Source organism: Lithobates pipiens, unplaced genomic scaffold, assembly GCF_037356315.1.
Source record: "Lithobates pipiens isolate NorthernLeopardFrog02 unplaced genomic scaffold, aLitPip1_a1.2 Scaffold_16, whole genome shotgun sequence".
Classification (NCBI taxonomy): Eukaryota; Metazoa; Chordata; class Amphibia; order Anura; family Ranidae; genus Lithobates; species Lithobates pipiens.
This window is the reverse complement of record NW_027507748.1, coordinates 569,675,683-569,698,515: the sequence shown is the minus strand read 5'-3', so window position 1 is coordinate 569,698,515 and position 22,833 is coordinate 569,675,683. Positions and strand designations below refer to the sequence as shown.

At 45.2% G+C, this 22,833-nt stretch overlaps 1 protein-coding gene across 2 annotated transcripts in view; it reads right to left on the bottom strand.

The window, feature by feature from the left end:
* Window positions 1-22,833, bottom strand: part of SLC4A8 (solute carrier family 4 member 8) — a 317,175-nt gene that overhangs the window by 12,895 nt on the left and 281,447 nt on the right. For both annotated transcript variants that reach the window (XM_077483707.1, XM_077483708.1), the window contains exons 21-23: window positions 16,794-16,967; window positions 13,918-14,055; window positions 8,106-8,206 (exon numbers count right to left, since the gene is read on the bottom strand). In XM_077483707.1, the coding sequence (XP_077339833.1) occupies window positions 8,106-8,206; window positions 13,918-14,055; window positions 16,794-16,967 (413 nt within the window). The remainder of the gene's footprint in view (window positions 1-8,105; window positions 8,207-13,917; window positions 14,056-16,793; window positions 16,968-22,833) is intronic.

Genomic DNA, 22,833 nt, shown 5'->3' with positions numbered 1-22,833 from the left:
ATACACAACCTGCTTGGTCCACAAAAGTTCTTATAAGGACTGGTAACTTGGTATAGGGTGCTACGGTACATAGGCTTGAGTGCGGTACAGTCTGCTGTTCTGTAAGGACCGCTATCGGTCCACAATAGATAGGGTTGACGTGCACCACTGCTGACCGCTGCCCTATACTGCAGCAGTCCTTCAGCGGTATAGGGACTGACGTACAGTCTGCTAAACACTAATACACAACCTGCTTGGTCCACAAAAGTTCTTATAAGGACTGGTAACTTGGTATAGGGTGCTACGGTACATAGGCTTGAGTGCGGTACAGTCTGCTGTTCTGTAAGGACCGCTATCGGTCCACAATAGATAGGGTTGACGTGCACCACTGCTGACCGCTCACCTATACTGCAGCAGTCCTTCAGCGGTATAGGGACTGACGTACAGTCTGCTAATCACTAACACACAACCTGCTTGTTCCACAAAAGTTCTTATAAGGACTGGTAACTTGGTATAGGGTGCTACGGTACATAGGCTTGAGTGCGGTACAGTCTGCTGTTCTGTAAGGACCGCTATCGGTCCACAATAGATAGGGTTGACGTGCACCACTGCTGACCGCTGCCCTATACTGCAGCAGTCCTTCAGCGGTATAGGGACTGACGTACAGTCTGCTAAACACTAATACACAACCTGCTTGGTCCACAAAAGTTCTTATAAGGACTGGTAACTTGGTATAGGGTGCTACGGTACATAGGCTTGAGTGCGGTACAGTCTGCTGTTCTGTAAGGACCGCTATCGGTCCACAATAGATAGGGTTGACGTGCACCACTGCTGACCGCTGCCCTATACTGCAGCAGTCCTTCAGCGGTATAGGGACTGACGTACAGTCTGCTAAACACTAATACACAACCTGCTTGGTCCACAAAAGTTCTTATAAGGACTGGTAACTTGGTATAGGGTGCTACGGTACATAGGCTTGAGTGCGGTACAGTCTGCTGTTCTGTAAGGACCGCTATCGGTCCACAATAGATAGGGTTGACGTGCACCACTGCTGACCGCTGCCCTATACTGCAGCAGTCCTTCAGCGGTATAGGGACTGACGTACAGTCTGCTAAACACTAATACACAACCTGCTTGGTCCACAAAAGTTCTTATAAGGACTGGTAACTTGGTATAGGGTGCTACGGTACATAGGCTTGAGTGCGGTACAGTCTGCTGTTCTGTAAGGACCGCTATCGGTCCACAATAGATAGGGTTGACGTGCACCACTGCTGACCGCTCACCTATACTGCAGCAGTCCTTCAGCGGTATAGGGACTGACGTACAGTCTGCTAATCACTAACACACAACCTGCTTGTTCCACAAAAGTTCTTATAAGGACTGGTAACTTGGTATAGGGTGCTACGGTACATAGGCTTGAGTGCGGTACAGTCTGCTGTTCTGTAAGGACCGCTATCGGTCCACAATAGATAGGGTTGACGTGCACCACTGCTGACCGCTGCCCTATACTGCAGCAGTCCTTCAGCGGTATAGGGACTGACGTACAGTCTGCTAATCACTAACACACAACCTGCTTGTTCCACAAAAGTTCTTATAAGGACTGGTAACTTGGTATAGGGTGCTACGGTACATAGGCTTGAGTGCGGTACAGTCTGCTGTTCTGTAAGGACCGCTATCGGTCCACAATAGATAGGGTTGACGTGCACCACTGCTGACCGCTGCCCTATACTGCAGCAGTCCTTCAGCGGTATAGGGACTGACGTACAGTCTGCTAAACACTAATACACAACCTGCTTGGTCCACAAAAGTTCTTATAAGGACTGGTAACTTGGTATAGGGTGCTACGGTACATAGGCTTGAGTGCGGTACAGTCTGCTGTTCTGTAAGGACCGCTATCGGTCCACAATAGATAGGGTTGACGTGCACCACTGCTGACCGCTCACCTATACTGCAGCAGTCCTTCAGCGGTATAGGGACTGACGTACAGTCTGCTAATCACTAACACACAACCTGCTTGTTCCACAAAAGTTCTTATAAGGACTGGTAACTTGGTATAGGGTGCTACGGTACATAGGCTTGAGTGCGGTACAGTCTGCTGTTCTGTAAGGACCGCTATCGGTCCACAATAGATAGGGTTGACGTGCACCACTGCTGACCGCTCACCTATACTGCAGCAGTCCTTCAGCGGTATAGGGACTGACGTACAGTCTGCTAATCACTAACACACAACCTGCTTGTTCCACAAAAGTTCTTATAAGGACTGGTAACTTGGTATAGGGTGCTACGGTACATAGGCTTGAGTGCGGTACAGTCTGCTGTTCTGTAAGGACCGCTATCGGTCCACAATAGATAGGGTTGACGTGCACCACTGCTGACCGCTGCCCTATACTGCAGCAGTCCTTCAGCGGTATAGGGACTGACGTACAGTCTGCTAAACACTAATACACAACCTGCTTGGTCCACAAAAGTTCTTATAAGGACTGGTAACTTGGTATAGGGTGCTACGGTACATAGGCTTGAGTGCGGTACAGTCTGCTGTTCTGTAAGGACCGCTATCGGTCCACAATAGATAGGGTTGACGTGCACCACTGCTGACCGCTGCCCTATACTGCAGCAGTCCTTCAGCGGTATAGGGACTGACGTACAGTCTGCTAAACACTAATACACAACCTGCTTGGTCCACAAAAGTTCTTATAAGGACTGGTAACTTGGTATAGGGTGCTACGGTACATAGGCTTGAGTGCGGTACAGTCTGCTGTTCTGTAAGGACCGCTATAGGTCCACAATAGATAGGGTTGACGTGCACCACTGCTGACCGCTCACCTATACTGCAGCAGTCCTTCAGCGGTATAGGGACTAAGAGTTTTGTCACAGGGTCATTTAAAAAATGACATGCAGAGGAAGAGGCAGGCCCTTCCGCAGGGGTGGTAGGGGTAGGGCAGGAGCAACAGGCTTGAGCCAAAGTGGGAAGTTGCAGAAGGTGCGTTCAATTACTTTAAAGGATGCACCAGACTTGGTTGAGTGGCTCGCTCAGCCTTACTCTTCTGCACCCTCCTCATCCTCTCGATCTGCACCCTCTTCTTCACTCTCTGCTATGTGCACCCCCAAAGACACTACCACCAACAACACGACCACCACCACCACCACCACATACCTTCCGCTTGAGTCACTGGAATTATTTTCCGATCCATATCAAGAGGACATTTCTGATGCGCAGCCACTCTTGGTATTGGATCAGGAAGAGGAGGTAGCAACAAGCGCTACTCAGCAGTCTGACGCCAGTACCCAGATCAGCCCAAGGAGGAGGTTGGTCCCCGGTGTTGCTGCCTACTCTACTTATAGCGGTGGGGAAGGTGACGTTGATGATGACGTGTCTAGTGATGTCACGTGGGTGCCCACAAGAGAGGAAGAGGAGGGGAGTTCAGAGGGAGATATGGACCAGCAGATAGGGAGGAGAAGCAGCAATGACTTACATTGCACAGCAGGGACAAAGCAGACTGCAAATGTATCAGGAGCGAGTCATCGACCATGTACGGTCACATCTGGCGCTCCCAGGACACCGGCACATGGCTCCGCAGTGTGGGCTTTTTTTAACGTGTCCGCTGCTGACAATAGCGTTGCCATCTGCAATCTTTGCAGTCAACGCGTTAGTCGCGGTAAGCCCAATACTCACCTAGGGACGACCGCCTTAAGAAGGCACATGAGCAGCCATCACCGAGCCCAGTGGGAGCAACGGAACACACAAAGCCACACTGCAGGCTCTCACCGTCCAGCCTCGTCTTCTACTTCTCCTTCTCCTCTCTCCTCACAATTGTCCTCCACTCCACCTTCCATCACGCCAAGCTCACATTTTTCTGCAAAAAGGCAGGCTTCCGTGGGCCTAATGTTTGAGCGTAAAAAAATGATGACGCCGGATAACCCTCTTGCCCAACGGTTGGCGGCTGGCTTGTCAGAACTCATAGCCCGCCAACTACTGCCATATAAACTGGTGGACTCGGAGGCCTTTCGCAAATTTGTGGCCATTGGAACACCACAATGGAAGGTCCCAGGAAGGAAGTATTTCTCAGAGAAGGGCATCCCAGAGCTATATGGCCATGTTCAGCGGCAAGTGAATGTATCTCTGGCACACAGTGTCGGTGCCAAGATACATCTGACCACAGACACGTGGTCTAGCAAACACGGGCAGGGAAGGTATATCAGTTTTACTGCCCACTGGGTGAACCTTCTGACGGCCGTCAAGCATGTAACCCGTGGCACCCGTGTAGATTTGGTTTTACCGCCACGGATTGCATGCAGGCCTGACTCTTCTTCTCCTCCTCCTACTCCATCCTCCTCCCTCTCCTCCTCAGCTGCCTCCTCCTTTTCCGCTGCTAGCGTCTCTTCCACTGCACCGCCCAAGCTCCCCAGAACCTATTCCACATGCCAGGTGAGACGTTGCCATGCCGTGCTGCGTCTGTTGTGCCTGGAAGCAAAGAGCCACACTGGCCCGGCACTCCTTTCAGCTTTGCGTTCACAGGCAGATGAGTGGCTAACACCGCTCAATTTGACAGTTGGTAAAGTGGTGTGTGACAACGGTGCCAATCTGCTTAGCGCATTGAAACAGGGCAAAATCACGCACGTGCCGTGCATGGCACACGTCTTAAACTTGGTCGTGCAGCGATTCCTTGTCAAATACCCTGGGGTCCAGGACATCTTGCGGCAGGCAAGGAAAATCTCGGCCCATTTCAGAAGATCTTACACGGCCATGGCTCGCCTTGCTGACATTCAGCGGCGACACCATCTGCCGGTCAGACGTCTTATTTGCGATTGCCCGACGCGATGGAACTCAACCTTCTATATGCTTGATAGGCTGCTCCAGCAGAAACGTGCAGTTAACGTCTACCTGTATGAACTCTGCGAAAGAAACGGTTCTGGGGAGCTGGGTTTTTTTTCACCGCGCCAGTGGCTGCTCATGCGCGACACATGCAGACTTCTGCGGCCATTTGAGGAGATCACCAAACTGGTCAGTCGCAGCCATGGCGCCATCAGTGACATGGTACCTTATGCCTTCTTTCTGGAGCGTGCATTGCGTCGTGTCATTGATCAGGCTGTGGAGGAGCAGGAGCGGGAAGATGAGGAAGTCGCAATGCTGGATGAATTCCCAGGGGGGGCTACTCTATCTGAGACAAGTCAACAACAGGAGTCTGATGAGGAGTCAGAGGAGGATGGTGCCGGGGCGGATGAGCAGGAGCAAGAAGAGCATGCTTTAAACCTTTCTGGGATCCCTGTTGTGCGAGGATGGGGAGAGGAGAATGAAGAGGACGACATTATCCTGGATGATGAGCAGGAGCCAGGCCACCACACCGCTTCCACTTTAGTGCAAATGGGGGCCTTCATGCTCCAGTGTTTTAATAGGGACCCCCGTATAAAAAGCATGAGGGTCAAGGACCAGTACTGGGTGGCAACGTACTTAGACCCCCGGTACAAACACAAAATGGCGGAAATGTTACCGCCGTCGCAGAGGGCTGTCAGAATGCAGCACTTCCAGGCCTTGCTTCGAGAAATGCTGCATTCTGCTTTTGCGTGCGCTGGCAGAGGAGCAATTCCCACTCCCAGAGAAGGATTTGCGGGTACCAATCCAACAGCGCCTGCAAGAAGAGGCCGGTTTGAAGATGTGTTGGTGACTTCGGATATGAGGTCATTCTTTCAGCCGACCCATCGACAGGTGTCATCCGGATCCAGCATCAGGGAACGCCTAGACCGTCAGGTGTCCGACTACATTGGGTTAACGGCCGATGTGGACGCTCTGAGGAGTGATGAACCCCTAGACTACTGGGTGGGCAGGCTTGACCTCTGGCCAGAGCTTGCCCAATTTGCAATCGAACTGTTGGCTTGCCCCTCATCCAGTGTCCTGTCCGAAAGGACGTTCAGCGCAGCAGGGGGGATTGTGACCGATAAGCGTACTCGCCTAGCTCACCACAGTGTTAACTACCTCACATTTCTAAAAATGAATGAGGCATGGATCTCGGAGGAATTCAACACATGTGATCAGTAGACCATGTATATGTCTATAAACAATTTTTGGAATCAAGCACACAGACCTTCTTAATTCATTTGGCTCACTTCCCTGACCCAAAAAAGCACACCGTACTATATGCCCCTACCCTCCTCTTTGAAGAGGTTGAGCGGTGTCATATTTCTACTGGGGCTGCTTATTATGAGGGGTTCCCACCATCCCTGTGCTGTGCTGACTTCCTCCTGGGTGTTCTTATTATGAGGGGCTCCCACCATCCCTGTGCTGTGCTGACTTCCTCCTGGGGGTTCTTATTATGAGGGGATCACACCATCCCTGTGCTGTGCTGACTTCCTCCTGGGGCTGCTTACGGTGCTGCTGTCAGCGCTGTATGTCACGGAGCTGCTGTCAGCGCTGTATGTCACGGAGCTGCTGTCAGCGCTGTATGTCACGGAGCTGCTGTCAGCGCTGTATGTCACGGAGCTGCTGTCAGCGCTGTATGTCACGGAGCTGCTGTCAGCGCTGTATGTCACGGAGCTGCTGTCAGCGCTGTATGTCACGGAGCTGCTGTCAGCGCTGTATGTCACGGAGCTGCTGTCAGCGCTGTATGTCACGGAGCTGCTGTCAGCGCTGTATGTCACGGAGCTGCTGTCAGCGCTGTATGTCACGGAGCTGCTGTCAGCGCTGTATGTCACGGTGCTGCTGTCAGCGCTGTATGTCACGGAGCTGCTGTCAGCGCTGTATGTCACGGAGCTGCTGTCAGTGCTGTATGTCACGGAGCTGCTGTCAGCGCTGTATGTCACGGAGCTGCTGTCAGCGCTGTATGTCACGGAGCTGCTGTCAGCGCTGTATGTCACGGTGCTGCTGTCAGCGCTGTATGTCACGGAGCTGCTGTCAGCGCTGTATGTCACGGAGCTGCTGTCAGCGCTGTATGTCACGGAGCTGCTGTCAGCGCTGTATGTCACGGAGCTGCTGTCAGCGCTGTATGTCACGGAGCTGCTGTCAGCGCTGTATGTCACGGTGCTGATGTCAGTGCTCTGTATTACGGTGCTGCTGTCAGTGCTCTGTATCTCCTGCACCCTCTTGTTTGCCTACCCTGGTCCCTGACCTTCCCTCTCCTCCATTGCCTTCATTAGCTCCATAGTCCTGAATTGTCAGAACAATTTCCCAAATAAAAAAAAAATGCTTGTAGTTATCGATCCCAAATTCACCTCATACATGTATTATGCTATTGTCCAGGTGGTGGGACTACGTGCTACCCCCTAATAATTACCCCGTGGCCGCAAATTCGACCTAAAGGTTTGCGAAATTCGCCTCCCATTGAAGTCAATGGAGCCCGCGGCGAACGGTCGTTTTCGCGAACGTTTGTGTCCGTTCGCGTTTCGCGTTCGCGAAACGTCCCGTCGGAAGTTCGTCCATCACTAGTAGGGATATTTGTCGGGCATGTACATATCTGCCTAGCATGATTTTGTATTAAGTTAACTCCAATATATAGGAGTATTTCAAATAATACTTAGTCCAAATATCCAGGATGAACAACCCTTGATTATTTTCCAGAGAGCGGCTGTCTCTCTGATCATGACATTGGCTAAACTTGATTCATCTAGGCAGCTTAATGTTTATTTCCACTTTTTCAGCCAAATTGAGACAACTCCTATTTTATATTTGTTACAGGTTCTCATTCCATTTACATAACTTAAAAAAATAAATAAATTAGAGATTGCTTCTTACATTTTTAGTTGCCCTTTTCTGAAAACTCCACGGGTGCAGTTTGAACGGTCTGGAGTTGCCACTAGGTGGCACATTATTGTGAAACTTGGCCCCTCCTGCAAATGGCATTTCAGCGGGCCTGAGAATGCCCCTCTTACCTTGCTACATCCATACTAATTTTTGTTAACGTCTGCAGTCAGTTAACTTAATAAAACTCTTTTTAAATCAATAAAAATGGTTTTCTTTCAAAAAATGATTTGGAAAGAAAAATTACTCAACTGGTAAATTAAGTGCATGGTCAAACATTTATCTAGTCAGCTGTTTAAGAGTCCAAGCCCCATTTGCATTAGGCAGCACCTATTTAAGGGTGGCCTCTTGCAAAGCCACCTACACAACTCCTAACAAAGGGCGATGTAGAACTTACCTGGAATTATTGTTTTTCCCAGGGCTGCCCAGTAATTTCCTGGTCTCTAAAGGAATCTGCGACCCTTTGTCTTCACCTGACTGCAGCATCTTTTCTGCCTCCTACAAAAAAAAATACAGATTACTGTTACAAAATATTCCCAGGTCTGTACATCCAGCAATGCCACCAAGATTCCCACTCTTTCTGGAGGATTGTCAAGTTATAGTATGTAGAGGGATAATGGTAAATGATAATTTGGCTTACTAGTAAATTCCATATCTTGGAGTACTGTAGAAGAAACATGAAATCGTAGACCATGGGTTATATGTTGCTACCTTTAGGCGATTGGCAAAAGCTTTGGTGGAAACGTCCCCAGTATTCCCCCTATAGAACTCTGCCCACTCTTTTGTATAGATTTGTAGCGAGCAATAAGGGGAGGGAACTGTGTCCTGTACTTCAAGATATGGAATTTACTTGCAAGTCAAAATTCCCATTATCTCATTTATATAGTACAGGGCAGGAAGTCAGACCATGGAATGTCCCCAAGCAATGAACTGAGGGGCGGGCAGCAACATAGCAAACAGACCAACATGGAAGGGTCAAAGGACCCTAAAGACTCAGGTGACAGCTTGACACACCTTGCAGCCAAAATTTGCATCAGAGCCCTGAACGTCCACCCGGTAAAGCTTTGAACAAGTGGCGAAAGGTTTGCAAAGGCTGCACCACATCAATAATGAGTTCAGTGATCATGAATAGAAAATAACTGGGTAGAAAGCATATGTCGGGAAGCTTTAGCTTGTGTCTTATAACATGCATACGGTGAAAATTCCTCTGCAGGATCCTCTTTTGTGTCTGCCTCCAATACACCTCCACCGCCAATGCCCATTCATGTGGTAAGGAGGCAGAAGAGTGCTTTCGGGAACTGAAGCCTAAAGGTTCAAGATAAACAGTTTCCCCAAAGAAATCAGACATAGTTGGAGTAAAATCCGTCTTGGTCAGATGTTGCATGCCTGAGAGGGATGACTTCAGGAACTTAATATGTACAGTCTGGAGGAAAAAAGGGAAAGGGGAGACATGATTGAAACCTTTAAATATATCAAGGGGATGAATAAGGTTCAGGAAGGCAGTCTTTTCAACATGAAACCAAAATCAAGAACAGAGGAAAAAAATCAAACTAACTGGAGGAAAGTTCAAAACTAATCTTAGAAAGTATTATTTTACTGAAAGGGTGGTTGACGATTGGAATTGGAACTACCAACAGAGGTAGTGAGACAAACAGTAAATGGCTTCAAACATGCTTGGGATAAACATAGATCTATAGTCAGACAACAAGGTTAATTAAAAAAATAAAATAAAAAAAAACATAAAAACAAAAAACTAAAATAAAATGGGCAGACTTTTCTATGCTTCTAATTAGAGGAAGGGAGCTGTGTCAGTATAGGGGAACAGCTATCACCCTGAGATTTTTACTGGTTTTCCTCTGTTCTCTGTAGCTATGAGGCCTTTTTTTTTTTACTCAGCCCCTCTGCGCCATGTCTCCACTATTACTAAGTGAGGGGTTCCACTGTGGGGTACTCACGAATTGGATGTGGGATGAGAGGGTATTTGTATGTCTGAGAAAGGAGCTGCAATAACCCAGGCACTGCCCTATAGCCTTTGGTTGTGTCGCCGAAACACCAGGTAGCCAGGAGACCAGCAGATGTGCTTTTTGGTGGAAGATGGTGCGTGGAAATGCGTCAGTCACAAGGCATAGTGCAACTACGTTACCACCTGAGCAGCAATGTTGTGTGGGAAAAAACATGACAAATTTAAAAAGGTTAATATTATAATAGCTTTACCTACCACCGATGTATCCATGCTGCAGGTTCCACAGTGGGCATACCACTTAAAGGGGTCTTCGGAGTCTGGGGGCCACAGGAATAGATTACAACCCTTTACCTCTAGATCACACCTGGCTAACTACACTTGTTTGATCATGTGCAAAGGCGAGCCCCATTTGCAGGATCTAGTGCCAGTCGCAAACATTACAGGCCGGCTGTGGCTGCGGGAGCTAGGTATGGTTCTGAATGTACAAAGAGGGTAATCAATCCGAAAACTGCTGGTGAGCCCTGAAACAATAAGCGGTTGGATCCTGAAAGAAGTGTCAGTTAAAAAAAAAGTAATGAAAAATAAAGAGAAGATGCCTAACACCTAAGCAAACTAGCAAAGAACTTCAGTTCCACAGAGTTGGTGGGGTTATAGGAGGGTACACTGGGGGCATTCCCAGCAAAGCTTTTGCCAGTGTCCAATCACCTGAAGGCGGCTGCATATAATCCATGGTGAATTACTTCAAGTCCTGTACTGTACGATTAGGAGAAATGCATCTGCATTTTGTTTCTGGATGTCCAGTCCAGAATAAAAGCTAATGATTTCTTAAATTATTAGTGAACCAAATGCTCAATAAACAAAAGTAACAAGTAGACATAAACCACTATGTATCCGAATACGCTCTTTTAATCAAAGTGCATTTGTTATTTTAATTACCAAACAGTACAGAGCTGGCTACTTTGATCTTGGGTGTTAATCAACAATAAAAGCCCATAATCCATCAGTCACATGCTAAAAATATGCGTGAATTATGGGAAAAGGATCATTAAAGTCACATTAGTTTAGCAGTTTTATCTTTCTGAACAATAGTCATATTTGTAAAACTACAGCAACCTCTCTCAAATGATTGGTTAGATGGGCCAGTGACATCTGGTATGCAGTTACACAAATGCTTTATTTTTTTTATACAGTGATCATATGCTGACATTCAGTTGTCAGGTCAAAATTTCTTCCCAATTTAACCTGACTCCCCCCTCCCCCACCCTGTTATCCCAGTTTATCAGCTTTGTTTTAACCACTTCCTGTTCGCCATACGTTTAAAAACATCCTTGAACGGGAAGGGTGATATCTCGAGATATCATTTTGTTGGGCCGGCGATTCACTACAAAGTAATAATAATACTAGCGTTTAACAACCTGCTGGATTAATTTTACTGGCGGCATAATGGGGATACACCTTTACTGGGCTCTCCTGTGAGATCAGGGAGCCCGGTAAGAATGCGGCTGGCAGCATCCAGCTCTGGGCACACATTGAGAAGAATGGAATGATTCATTTTTTTCTTTTCTTGGCCGTTGGCATTCAGTAAAACAGCTGATTAGATCAATCTGTGTCTGATCGGCTGCATTGGAGGCCAGAGGAGAGATAAGGGATCCGATACACTCCATATTTTTCTCCATAAAGAGGACCTATCACGGGCCATGCTATTACAATGGATGTTGTTCATAAAGATGACAAAAAAAAAAAAAAGGTAAAAAAAGTACAGTGTACAAAAATGTAAAATATATATATTTTTTTAAATATATATTTTTTAAAGCATCTCCATTCCAGTGCTCACGCGCAAATGTGAATGAAGGTCCCGCATGCATATGTAAACGACGATCCCACCACACATGTGAGGTATTGCCGTGAACATCAGAGGGAGAATAATCATATCACCAGACCTTCTCTGCAACTCTAAAAACTGTAAAGGGTTTTAAAGCGTGACTATGGAGATTTTTAGGTACCGTATATTGGTGCTGCTCCATGGGCCGATGCAATTTTCAAGCATGACATATTATCTATTTACTCGGCATAACATCTTTTATCATCTATTTTACCAAACAATTGGGTATTATATTGTGTTTTTGTGCATTAAAATTGTGTTTTTTCCAAAACATTGGAGTTTGAAAAACCGCTGTGCAAATGTTGTGTGACATAAAAATATGCAACGCCCACCATTTTATTCTCTAGGGTCTCTGCTTAAAGAATGATTTTTTTTTTGTAGGAGAGGCATAGGAGAGGAATGTCAAAAAAGAAAAAAAAATCGTAGGAGAGGAATGTCAACATTAGCCCAGACTGGAAGTATTAAAAGGTTATTAGTATCTTATAGCATTTATTATAGTAGTCTGGAACTACTAATATTTAAATACAAATTTTTTTTAATCCCTTTTTAATAACTTACTTATTTTATTGAATGTTTTTTTAATGCTTTCAGCCAGGCACATGCTACTAAACCGGCAGAACTAGTAGTTGGGGAGTAACAAGGTGTTATTATGATCGGATAATTGTATTTTGTTACCTATTGCCTTTGCCTAGTATATTGGATACAAATCTACACACTGAGGTTCAGCAATAGTTGCAGTCTTTCTAGATATAAGAAAATAAATTAATAAAACTCTATTGTCAGCTATAGCAACATAGCCTGGCAATGGAAACATGTGATAATGTGAGCCTAGAGCCCAAACAAGTCAAAATGGGAGTGGTTAAGCCACGCATACACTAATTGTCATGCCCTACAAACAATTTAGGCGTAGTCAAAACGCCTGAAAGGTTATGCATGATTTCAAACTTACTGTAATTAGCTGGCACAGAAAGTGTTGATGTGTTCTCCCTTATGATTTTTATAGATAGAGAACAGTCACTTTACTGTCTATATATTTGCTTGACATACATGGAACAATGGGCGTATTGGGTCAACTTGTCCAGCTGCTTCTATAATATTTGTGTATGGAAATGTGTTTTTTCCACTAATTATGATGGGTGATACTTCCTTCTCAAATATGCCAAAATGTTTTTTGTTTTTTGTTTTTAAATATAATGGGTTTAATTTACCCAAAAAGTTATATTGCCAAGCAAATGTTAGTAAATAAGGTGAACTTGTGCTCAGGTTGAATACCTAATCATTTGTGAAGGAAATTAGGAAAAAATTGGTTTCTGCTAGTATATTTCAAAGAGAACAGAGGTTTGCCTTATTTACGAACATTCAGTTTCCTAGGTCAACAGCCTCAAATCCATTAGTAAATCAACCCCACTGACTTTACAAGTTGAGTCTGATCATAACATCCACACTGATATTCCTTCACCCTAGGTTCACACGTCTGCGTCTTGCGATGTAAACGTTTGCACGGGCACGGCAGCCTATTTAAATGAATGGGCTGCTGTGCCTGCAGCAAAAGTGAGCCGAGATGCGTGGGGGTGCCATTCAGAATGATGATCAAAATGTATGTTTTTTTTTTTTTTTTACATTTTAGTATATATGCATAAGTTATTATTTAAATATTCATCTCTAGCTTTAATTTTATTTACTTTTAGTGCCACACATTTGGTATATCAGTCAGAATGAATGGTAGCCCCGCCCGTCTCCCAAGAGCAGTGCGATTTGGCTGCGGGAACAGATGCAATTCACATAGGTGTGAACCAAGCCTTAACTACTACATGAAGCCCAATAGAGTTCCATCAGTGAACTCTTTACCTGATATAAATGTACCGATAGCTGCTCAGAGAACATTTAAAAGCATTAGCTAAAGTATGATTAAGATAAATAAATACATACTAATAAAGTAAAGAGAAATTTACATTGGGGATTATTCGTGAAAGGCAAATCTACTTTGCACTACAAGTGCAAAGTTTACTTGAAATTGCACTAAAAGTGCACTTGGAAGTGCAATCGCTGTAAATCTAAGGGGTAGATCTAAAATGAGGTGAAGCTCTGCATATTTTATTATCCGATCATGTGTAAGCTAAAATGCTGTTTTTATTTTCCTTGCATGTCCCCCTTGGATCGACTGCAGTTCCAGGTGCACTTTCAGTTTGGACCTTTCGTTATTGCACCCATTGTGCAGTAATTCATGCCACAACCAATTAAAATAAACTTTCAGCAATCTAACAGAGCTGTGACTGGTTCCTATGGATTACTGCACTATGTACATTGCATTATGATATACAGCTAAATGTCTCCCACAATACAAAAAGGATTCTTCCCTATTACCTCCAGTTCTTTAGCCTTGTTTTTAGCATCATCCAGCTTCTTCTTTTTGCTTTCTGGCATCAAGTCATCAAGCCAGCTTAGCTCCCGGCTTGTGAAGCAGAAATCCATTACTTTTCGGACAAACACAAGCGCGAGTACCTGCAACCAAACCACAAATGATCAGTAACATCAGCTCTCAAACTTACTTAACAGCAAGCTGCTCAGAATGCATATATGACATATCATGTCATCATATTGATGTAGATTGCAATATAAGTTACACCCAATATATTCACGGTCAACCCATTTCTTACTGTGCTTTATTTTCCTATATGAATATGTAAATCTTTTAATAATGCTAACATTTTAAGGTACTGTATGTTTCCTGAAAAACTGTTGGGAGGACATCATGCTGGTAAACTCGGCAATTTAATCAGCAATGCTTTGCAAAACAACTCCATGGGGTTGATGTACTAAAACTGGAGAGTGCAAAATCTCTGCACAGAAACCAGACAGAAATCAGCCAGTTTTTTTCTGTCAAAGCTTAATTGAGCAAGCTGAAGTTAGAAGGTGATTGGTTACCATGCACAGCTGCACCCGATTTTGCACACTCCAGTTTTAGTAAAATCAACCCCATTGTCAAGTCATGATTTGTAAACAACTAAACTTTATTCTACTTCATCTACTTAATCAACTTCATATAATGGATGACGTTTTGTCATATTCCAATTCAGGCGCTACCCCTGCCATTGATTCTGTATTGCTATTTTTATCAAGCAGTAAGTAAGCTTTAAAAAGAGCCCTTGTCAACTTCTTTAGCTGCAGCCACTATGGAGTTATGCATCCTCAAATTCACAGCCGATGCAGAAGCTCCCTGGCTACCCCTATCCCAGGCAACCTGCCCTGTGTTTATATTAGAGATTAAAAGGCTGGAAGGTTCCGAGTTACTACTGGAATGGCTAAGCTGAGTTGGCATGGACCAGTTTGGTCACGTCTCTTTGGAAGCAGCTGAACTATCGTTCCACTCACCCTACCTGTACACATTTTTGTTGAGCAGCTATACTTTTAAATGGTGCAGTAGTAGATAATAAAATATTAGAAATAAACTAATAAATATCAACCAAGTTTTATCACCAAGTTCTCAAACCATCCTAAAAACAGAACAGCTCTGACATCCCAAAGACAGACCTGACATGTGCACAAAACGCTGCTTTACACCAACTCTGTACACATTATAATGTAATAGTAACATCTCTATTCAGCTTCAAAAGTCAAGAATATAATCATGCAAATACTTCTTAAGCTTTCATCTGGCATCCTACTGCCATCATTCAGGTCACACAAATTGACACATCCTAAGCAGAGGAAACCCCAACACAGCAGTGAGCAAAGCTTGATTTTTTTAATTAAGTGAATTTTGCCCTTCATACCTCACAAGGGCTGCTTTCCCTTATATATACACACCTGTTTTTAATGTCATATTTTTCTGCTTTTGATGAAGGCCGAAACGCATCAGTATTTTTGGATGATGTTACTGCTGTAATGCTTAAATATTTTCTATGGAGAAGCTGTCGAGTTGCCGGCCTGTACTTTCTGTGGAGGTCCGCCCACCCCTGCAAAAATTAAAAGCCAGAAGCTACACATACTGCAGCTGCTGACTTTTAAGAATAGGACACTTACCTGTCCTGGAGTCCAGCGATGTCAGCACCGCAGCTCATGTTTCCATCAGTTGTCGGGTGCTTCTGCTGCCACTGCCGGTAAGGGAACACAGTAGTGAAGCATTATGGCACGTCGGATCCCTACTGTGCATGCACGAGGCACCGCTGCACTCTCCTACTGGCCCGGTGATGGGGGAAGGAGGAGGGAGCCAAGCTAGTGACGTAATGCGCCATGGCCCGGTCTCCCGGAAGTCTTTGGCAGGTATCCGTCCTCCCCAAAAGGTGCCAAAATGTGGCACTGGAGGGGTGGGGAGGAGATAAATGAACGTAAGTTCCACTTTTGGATGGAACTCCGTTTTAATTGATTCTGCTGTGAATTTTGAGAAAGAATTGCTCCACAGTGCCGGTGTTCTGTCAGAAAGCTGCTACTCATTAGAAAATGCAATAGAAGGGACGTTCCATTGTGACCATCTTGGTACACTCTTACTCACCTGCAGTAAGCCTACAGTCAGAAGGTGGCAAGTGGACATCTTTTTACACCCACTGAAGTCTTGCATTTCACAAATATTTTTTACCAGTAAACTGAACTTATATAGTAAAATACAGGATTATGAAATCCGTGACACTGTTTTGATGTTGAATGTCAAAAGCAGCAGCAAGCCTGCAGATCTCACAGGTTTGCTGATCTGACAGAACACCTCTGATTTTAATATCCCTTCGGGACTTCAGACTGTAGGCTAAGTGTGTCCAAGTGCAGCTGTAGCAAGATGGCTGCGAGGGAATGTTACTTCCGTTGCACTTTCTGATAGAACACCGGCAGCTACTGAAGTCAGTGAGGGCTTGTTTTAAAGCTCACTTACTGCTTGTTATGCATTATCATATACCTAAGTGTCCATACCCTGGCCACAATTACACTTTAAGCCATGTTCACGGTGTCCATACTAGTATGAAAGCCTAAACCCATGCCACCACAAGTGGTTGTTACAAGCTCCTGGGTGGAATTTTAGAGTATTCTGCTACCTCAACAGCCCATGTTAAGAGATTTCCAGAGTCATCTGCATGTTTTTGGTACTGTGCACATGTAAGAAGATGATGATAGTGACATCAAGACACGAAGGACCATAGATGAGATGACATAAGAAATACAAGATGGAGTATGTTAACTGCTTTGAACACAATTTTAATGGTCAATTAGACCATTATTAGGGCACACAAACATTATTCAAATATTTTTTTTACCATCATTGGGAAAACAATAGCAGCTGGAGATGCCTTAATAACCCAGAGTAAAACCAGACAAGTCAGCTGTATGATGGTGAAAAGATGGACTTTTCGCAGAGGCACATGCCGCAGGTAGCTAAAATCTGGCTGGTGTTTAGCTGGCATAGCGAAGAGAAGAAGCCGGTCAAAGAACTGCAACAAATAAAAACATTAGTCCTTATCAGTTCAAATGTGGTACATAAAACACAATACATTTTACATTATATCTAAAGCTTGTTTTGGATTTGAAATTTATCCTGGTAACCATTGTCACCAGAACGGAAAGTAATTGGAAAATCCATAACCAAGTTGTCACCAGAACAGAAGTAAAGAGAAAGTCTTTCAAACAGAAACACGTGGTCACAAATGTCCTTTACTTTAGATCTGTTTTCTCACTTTGTTGTGTCAATGGGACAGGAAATAAAAGATAAACTCCCCAATGGGGAGAAAATACGATAGCAATTTTAACCATTCTATTGTGTATTCAAAACATAACAAAAAATGGGTCTCACATATACTAAATAGAGCTGTGCAAAAGGCAACTATTATATACATATTGTAGCAACCCCTAGCAGAGTTCACATTTTATTAGAGTAAAGAATGAATGCTGACTACCGCTTGTTATCCTGGCTTACTGCACTTTGTATATTGCTTTTTGCTTTTGCCTTAATATATATATAATGCAATTCTTATTACTTTCTACCAACAGAATTTTCCATTTGATAAGAACTTGCATTAGCCTCATCTAGGCTGGAGAGAAGTAAACATTAATAAGAATTGCTTCAAATTGTATTAACTGGTTTACTGTCAAATCCAAATACAGAACTCCCAATTCACAACTGAACACACCATTTAAAAAGGCTTGAAAAGTAATGTGCTCTATGGCAGCACAACATATGCAGTACTGGTGACACTATAGGTTATGAGTGATAGTGCAGGTGGCACTACCACACCTCCTTCCAGCGATGTGTACTACTAGTGAACCTTGGGACAGACACCCAAGCTCTAGCTCTCATCTTCCACCCATGTACCCTGAACAGGTACTCCAACCGCAAGATTGATTTTTTTAACCTTCATCTGCTGTTACACTGAAGTATAAAACAAATAATTGGGTTACTACAATGCCACATTAAAAACTCTGTGGAAGCTCCAGGGCAGTCGACACCTTGGGGCCCCCTGACAGGTTTCTGGAGGATTCTCATGCATGCCCTCTAGTGGGATACCATTGAATAAAATAGTGTGCACATCAGCCGCTAGATAGAGATGACCATCACTACTCTATATTACATGTACATCGGTTGCACCAAAATGTTTTACAAACTCATGGCTGAAAGAAGATGAACTTTTAAAAGACAAACTTTAATGGGAACCTAATATCTATGGTTTATATACTTTAAGTTGTTACTGAGTACATTACATTAATACAGTATTTTCTCTATATAGTCTTTAATGTAAGGTTTTCTTTTTTTTTGAGTTGATTCATTTTTTCTATCTTTTTTAAAAAATGTAAAAAAGTTTAATTGTAATTTACTTTGAAGATCAAATCAATATGATTTTGATCTGTGATTGTGGGGCCCTTAAATGGTGTGGCGCCCATAGGCCAGTGTGGTAATCCAGCACTGGGTGATCAAAACAACCGAACTGACCATGCAGGAAATCGCTTTAAAATGCGGGGCAGGCATGGAGGCAACCCTAGCATGGAGGCAGTGGAAAAGCACAAAACACCACCAAGCCACAGAGACCGTGTAAGGGGCTGGCCGCAAGCTCTCCGGGCGCCATCTAAGGCCGCGTACACACGGGCGGACTGTCTGGCCAACTAAGTCCGTCAGACAATCCGACAGACAGTCCGTCCTACTTTTAAATGAACGGACTTGACCACACACGATGAACAGACAGTCCGCTGAAAGCTTGCGCGATGACGTGTACAGCACGTACGACGGGACTAGAAATACGACGTCCAATACACTGCAATGCAACCTTCGGCCGTGTAAATCCTTTCTGAGCATGCGCCATACTTAGTCCGTCCAACTAGCCTACTCCCGAGCGGACTGTCCGCTGAAACCAAAGTTGGACGGACTGTATTACGGAAATTCCGAAAGACTTAGTCCGCCAGACTGTCCGCGGAAAAAGTCAGCTGAAGCCCACACACGAGCGGACTGTCCGCTGAAACACGTTTCAGCGGACTAAGTTGGACGGACAATCCTCTCGTGTGTACGCGGCCTTAGACTCTGCTTCTGGAGCACAGTGTGGAGGGGGGGGAAGGAACAAAGCCAGACGAGATGCCCTATGGCCATGGCGTCTCCTGCAGCAGAGACTGAGGCTCCCCTATCCTCTGCATTGGTGGAGGCAACCCCAGAGGCAATTACAAAGCCCATCCTGGCAGCAATAGAGGGCATCAAATCAATGCTAATGGTAAAGGTGGAAAATCTAGCATCTGAGTTCACCCTGATTTGGCATGACCTAGATAAACTCAGAGGGAGACTCACTGAAGCGGAGGGTGGCATCTGCTGACCTTTCTGCCTGGGTGGCTACTGCCTCCTTGACAGAATTGTGGAGATGGAAATACCCCACCACCAGGAGCTTCTTGCACCTATCAAAAACTCATAGGTCTCCTTCGAGGATTGATTTGGCGTTTGCCAATACACCGATGTTACAATTGGCAAACCAGCTGACTTTCCTACTGTATGGGATGCGTTCAAAGCAGGCATGCAAGCAGGGCCGTCTTTAGCGCAGGGCAAAACGGGGCACCTGCCCTGGGCCCAATGTTTGTAGGGGGGCCCGCACTGCTACCCGTGAATTGTGGCCCCAATTAAGGTTTTGCAGAGTGTGCAGAGGACACGGGAGGCTGTATTCCAGTGCTAGCCAGCTGAGAGGGGGCGGGGCCGGGAGCTCCACTGACGCTCCCACTCCGATCACTGGCTCTCACTACAGCACAGCTGCACAGGGGCGGGGTCAGAGCGTCAGTGGACCTCCCGGCCCGCCCCCTCTCAGGTGGCTAGCGCCGGAATACAGCCTCCCGTGTCCGCTGCAAAACCTTCCTCGGGGCCCCAATTCACGGGTAACGGGCCCCCCTACAAAGCATCAGTGGAGCTCCCGGCTGTTGTAGTGAGATCAGAGAATGGAAGCCCAGCCCACATACCTCTAAATGTATGTAGTGAGTTTGGCTGGCCAGGTATGTCCTTGCACCCATAAGATGCCTGAGTGCTTAAACACCGAGCTGTGTTATTCAACTGTCAAGCTGTGCGTTGCTAAAAGTTCTCTGGCCATCACCTGTAGCATGTCCGCAGTCTCTGTCTCCTGCAGTATGTCCGTAGTCTCTGTCTCCTGCGGTATGTCCGCAGTCTCTGATTGTCTCTTGCAGTATGTCCGCAGTCTCTGATTGTCTCCTGCAGTATGTCCGCAGTCTCCGATTGTCTCCTGCAGTATGTCCGCAGTCTCCGATTGTCTCCTGCAGTATGTCCGCAGTCTCCGATTGTCTCCTGCAGTATGTCCGCAGTCTCCGATTGTCTCCTGCAGTATGTCCGCAGTCTCCGATTGTCTCCTGCAGTATGTCACCTGTCTTTGGTAATCTCCTGCAGTATGTCTGCAGTCTCTGGATCTCTCCTGTAGTATGTCTGCACTCTCTGACACTCTCCTGTATTATGTGTATTAATGTTCCCCTTTACTTGCTAAATTATTTAGGATTGCTCCACTGCTCAGTGAGAGGTAATGATGTACATTAACCTGTAGCAACTAATCAGCGAACAGTAGTGATCTGCTTTAATCTCTAGCAGCCAATCACTAAGTGGTAATGATGTGCATTAACCTCTAGCAACCAATCGGCAAGCAGAAATTATGTGTTGTAACCTCTAGCAACCAGCGAGCAGTAAGGATAGGCTGTAACCTCTGGCAAACAATTGCAATCACTGCGTGATCTGCTGCAGTAAACTGATTTTGAGTATACCTGCTATTTTTTGTATGTCTCAGAATGGAGGGGGGGGGGGCCCAAGAAAATGTTTGCCCAGGGCCCAATCAAAATTAAAGATGGCCCTGCATGCAAGGACACTATATCTCAGCAATTAAACAGGCACACAGGGCTCACAATAGTAAGGAAGGAGAAGAAGACGAAGACGAAGACGAAGAAAGGACTTGTGAACTTGCTCATGCAAACAATCAGTCTGATGCTAGGTATGCAGAATTATTAGAGGCTTGTCGAATGCTGCATTATACTTCATTGAATTAACACATACATCTAGGGCAAAAAGGGCTGAGCCCTTTTTTGAGCCCTTTTTTGAGTCCTTTTTTGAACAGGGGGATAAAAAAGGGAAATTGCTAGCTATCCTAGAGGCATACCAGAGAATACAGACTAATATACCATGTATTAAAAATAATCAGGGGACATTCTCACAAACCCAACTGATGTTATGGACGTGTTTGTGAAGTATTACAAAACATTGTATGCTCCTATTCCAGTGAGGATGATCAAAACTTAGAAGCATTATTATCCTCTGAATATTCCGGTTCTGTCAGAAAAAGATAGGGATATTTTGGAGGCTGAGATAATGGAAAAAGAAATCGAAACGGCTATCAGAGCTCTTCCCCCTCACAAATCAACCGGCCCAGACGGCTTCTCTATAGAATGGTACAGGCTACATCTGGAGGACTTGGTTCCCAGACTGCAAGCTCTGTTTCATTACTGTCTAAAGCATAAATGCCTTCCGGACTCTGTTAGAGGTGCAGATGATTCTCTTGCCTAAACCAGGCAAGTATCCATTGGCTTATTTCTTTTACAGACCTATTGCACTCTTAAATCAGGACCTCAAAATTCTGACAAAGATACTAGCCACAAGACTTTCACAAGATATTACAACCTTGGTGGACATAGACCAGATGGGATTTATACCCCAGAAGTCTACGGACACTAACCTTTGTAGACTGTTTTCTCACTTGCAGATTGACCATACTAATCCCAGGACTAGGGTGATGGTGTCCCTTGACATGGCCAAAGCTTCTGATTCCGTGGACTGGACTTATGTTAGCGGTACTGTGCCACATGGGGTTTGTGGAAGTCTTTATGACTTGGATTTAACTACTGTACAGCAAACCCCAAGCGGCCATTAAGTTGGGCACCAAGTTTCCCCCCAGTTTGCAGTGGGTAGAGGCATCAGGGGTGCCCGCTCTCGCCATCCTTATTTGCCCTAGTGATAGAACCCCTAGCTATAGCTTTGAGGAAGTCACCTGATGTGAGGGCACTAGAGGTGGGGGGTATTCGGGAATGTACTACACTCTATGCAGACGATATGCTCCTCTTTTTGCAAGACGTGGGGTCATCATTAGAGGCAGTGTTCGAGATATTAGATAAATTTGCCACTTTTTCAGGACTGAGAGTGAACTGGGAGAAATCGAATGTGATGGCTATTGACACAGGCGCCCCGGCTCTGGCAACTAAAAGTTAATTTCCTGGGTATCAGAGTTCAAGTACCTGGGCATACGTATATTGCCCAGAGTAGCCGATTTCATGTCCCTCAATCTGCTCCCTATACTTGCCAAGGTTAAGTTGCAGCTAGATGCTTGGAGACATCTGCCACTGTCCCTGATTGGAAGGGTTAACCTGTTAAAAAATGAAGATTCTGCCAGTCTTCTAATATTTTCTATGGAACACCCAAATCTAGATCCCCTGCTCTTTTTTTTTATTTTAGAAGGGTGAACAGCTTATTTAGTTCCTTCTTATGGTCCACTGCACACCCCAGGATTGGCCTCCGTACCTTGCAGGAACCCTTGGGTCAGGGTGGACTAGCATTACCAGACCTGTTCAAATACTTTATAGCGGGACAAATGGTGACTGCTAGACATTGGCTGACAAGAGACAATGGGGATTCAGCAACGGTGTTAGAGGGAGCACTAATGGGATCATATGAGAATCTGTTTTATCTAGTATATAGGGTACCCTAGGCCTTGCTGTCTTTGACTGGCTTGATGCACGTTACTATACGTGCATGGGACAGGGCACAGCTGTGATGAAATCTATGGATGGGGGTTG